At 41.8% G+C, this 3,722-nt stretch overlaps 1 protein-coding gene across 1 annotated transcript; it reads left to right on the forward strand.

The window, feature by feature from the left end:
• Window positions 1-756: 756 nt before the first annotated feature.
• On the forward strand, window positions 757-960 carry SARC_09825 (hypothetical protein; the record flags this gene model as incomplete). Its single annotated transcript, XM_014296145.1, has 1 exon — window positions 757-960. A coding segment is annotated over one exon (204 nt), but the record flags the coding sequence as incomplete, so codon positions are not given.
• Window positions 961-3,722: the final 2,762 nt, after the last annotated feature.

Consider the following 3,722-nt stretch of genomic DNA (forward strand, 5'->3'; position numbering starts at 1 on the left):
AGGGACGATTTTTTCACAGTATACAAGTCACAATATCATCGTGAAATTAATGGCATACTTCGAAAATGTCCGTTGCCTAATTAATCACCCGAATTAATTTTTCTTCTTCTGTTTTTGAATCGCAAGTGCTCCAGGTTTCTTCCGTGGGTGTACAAACTTGACAAGTTGACGAGTGTAAGACACGTTCTCGACGAACAGTACATGTATAGGGCAACACCTCACGATGTACTGGATAAGCAAAACATTCTGTGCGAAAGCAGATATATTGACCTGTTTGAGGGTTTCGTGCCCGGTATACATCTCGACGAACCGGCTTTCTTGTCGCGCACTCCCGTTATTGCAAACGCGGTCCGTTTTGTACACGGGTCGCTTTGCTGTTTACTGCGTTTCAAAGCTAGGGAAAGTATGCAAGAGACGGCAGTAGCCCGCGTATTGCAATCGTAGACTGCGAGTTGTACTCGAACGAAGAAGCACCGCTAAATTGTTTTAGGTACTTGTAAAAATACAGACTTGGGGATGCACATGTTCAACCATGTGTGCAATGGTGAGGTCTATTTTTGGCCTGATAGCATGACCACAAGCAGAGCCTTAACAAAAATGAGCCGGTGCACGCCGATGCGCCTGCGGTGCCAATTTGTGATATCGCACAAAAGCCCGTTTGTGCTGGAAACACTTGTTGTGAACAATGTACACATTCTGTAAACTCATCAGCGATGAAATTAGAAGCCCTAAAATAAAATAATCACGTTAATTCAGCAACACAAAATGGTATGGACAGTAGGAACAAGAAATGTCCGCCTTGACCGACAGGCCGGTGACACTAATCAGTCGTCATCGGGAATTGCGGTTGGAAACAATGAAGGTAGCCTAAACCAGTCAAGTGGCACCACAGCCACTGGACAGAGTGCCGGCCGCAGCTCACAGGCCGCAGCTCACAGGCCGCAAATGCCGTCGCCGTAGGTAGCAAGTTCGGTGAGACAGACCAGGGGAAAAATGCTATTACAGTGGGTTCGAACACGGGCCGCAGCAACCAAGGCGAATACGCTGTGGCTCTCGGCAACTATGCTGGTGAAACTAACCAGGGGTCTAATGCCGTGGCAATTGGCACGCTTGCGGGTAAGTCCTCGCAGGCCGCATAAGTATTATTGTTAATGCCAGTGGAATTGCGCTGAACTCTAGTACAACCTGTCTGTTTGTGGACCCGATACGCAATGTTAACCTTACCGACAACGTCCTCTACTACAACTCCGTTTTAAAAGAAGTTGTCTACGGCGCCCCACCCACCCAGGCACCGGTATACGTCGGTGCGACCGTGGACAGTGGAATCAACACGAACGATTTTCTGGTGTGGAACGGGACAAAATAGATACCCAGCAACAATTTGGGGGGCAGCATAGGAATGTCAAACGGGGCGGGGGTGACCAACCAGGGCAATGGTGCTGTGGCAGTCGGGAAAGACGCCGGGAACACGGACCAAGGGTCTGATGCTGTGGCGGTTGGAGGGAAAGCGGGTTGGCGAGCCAGATGTTTCTGTGAAGTATACTATACAAAAGCACACATTGCAGTTGTTCATCATAAACTGTTCATCGTTGGCATCAGCATCATTCAACTTTTTGTGCGTCGATGGCATCAGTATTGTTCGAATTCTGTCCATCTATGTTGTCCTTATTCGGTCCAAATCCACTCTCATAAGTCCAATGGAATGCATGAACCAGCTCGTCACATCCCTCAATCTCACTGGAAACAGTCATCAAGTGTAAAAAGACAAGACTGTTGGTTTGAAATGGCACGATGCATCTCTGCAGAACTTGGGATAGTAGTTTGTAGTTATATGCTTGGCTTATTTTACTAAGTTTTGAACTAGCGGGAGATTCTGTTTAATCTATCATATTAGCAGACCGCATCTATTGAGGCCTGAGTTGAGCGAGTGTTAGAAAGCTAAGTAAGTGCCTATAAGGGAGTTTTAGCATAGGTTAATAACAGTGACTGTAGCTGAGTGTAACATTCTAATTGTGTTGAATTGATAGCAAATACATAATTGTTGCCATCTCAATTGCTGACGAATTTTGCAAAATGGAATTATGGAATCCCTGACCGTTACAACGGCGATCACAACTGACACGCTCAATCTGTTTTGATTGGCTATTATCGATTTCGAGACCCAAAATTTGCAACGATAGGGCAGCTTATTGAGTGCATTTTCAAAAAAAAATATTGTGGTTGATATGTCCTAAATAAAAGTTATAACTTTTAAAAATCAAAAAGTTAACATCTAAGTTGGAACTTTTATTCCGTACCTCCATAACTTAAAGAGCTTAGGGGCCAGGGCCCAGCAAGGTCCTGGCAGCCCTAAGATGTCCAATTTTCTTTAAAAGCTTGAAGAACTATTATTTTATTGTTATATTTGTCCTAAAAATATATACTAATAAATATTGTTATGACCAAAATCGTGTGAAGTATTTTGGTGTATTGGGAGTCCCATGTGTGAGACACCTGGGTGATCCACTGGTCCTTATAAAAGTGGACAACTAAAGAGGGCCGAGGATGAACTTATAAGATAAGTGGAGTTACCGCGAAAGCTGAGAGCTGAGGGCTGAGTGACGAGTTTGAGACTTCTTCAGAAGTTGACACTTCTTGTGAAGTTGTGAGAGCTCATCTAGCTCTTAAAAGTGATGCACGTTGCGCTGGGAACTAATAGATATGTGTTATAGTTTTATTGCCCCATCTACTACTCTCTCTAATGAGTACTCAGGGTTCGCAACTTGTACTGTTCTCAGCCTCTCAGGTACACAATGTTTCTAAAGTCTACTGTGTACTCCAGCTAAGCTCAATACGTTTTTCCTATTTGCAATAAACTTAAGTTTTTATTTTTAAGCGTTTTAAAGTATATCGGGGGCAAATCGACCACGGAGACTTTCCAAATTTGCCCTGAGAAATTGACCTTTTATAATTAATTTAAAACTATTCACAATTGACACAAAGTGAAAAACAGGACAATTCGTGACAGTTATTAGGCCGCCTCAAAATATGTACCTATTTGTAAATCCATGGGACTATATTCAAGATAAACTTTTATCGTAATGAGGTTAGTACTCCAGTCACAGTGTCACAGTATCTACAATTCTACATATAAACCAAAATAGAAAAATTATAAATTTTGTTGATTTCAACAAATAGAATCAGTATTCAATAAAATGCCATTTGTACACAGCAGATAGATAGCCATAATACTCACTCACATAACGAATAAAAACAGTTGTTGGGTATAAAGGTTGCGATAATTTGCATGCCTTATCAACATAATTTTTATTGAAAACCCAACGAGAGTATATTGTTTTATCATTTTACTATCTGAAAATATCACGGCCCTCCGGATAAATAGAGTCTCTGCTAAATTTACGATTGTCGTCGGAAGAGATTTCTGCTCGCGACCATTAAATTTAGAGACGGCCGTGAAAATATTTACTTAATTTAGTAATTTTACAGCAAAACAAAAGCACAACCCCATCGCCCAGTGCCCATCCCCGCCCCAAGCCCAAGCCCCAAGGTCCACGTCGCTCCATGGACTACGGTAAATAGACCCTAAAACAGGTATACATATACACATATACATATACATATACATATACATATACATATACATATACATATACATATACATATACATATACATATACATATACATATACATATACATATACATATACATATGCATATACATC

Source organism: Sphaeroforma arctica (genome assembly GCF_001186125.1).
Source record: "Sphaeroforma arctica JP610 unplaced genomic scaffold supercont1.1055, whole genome shotgun sequence".
Classification (NCBI taxonomy): Eukaryota; class Ichthyosporea; order Ichthyophonida; genus Sphaeroforma; species Sphaeroforma arctica.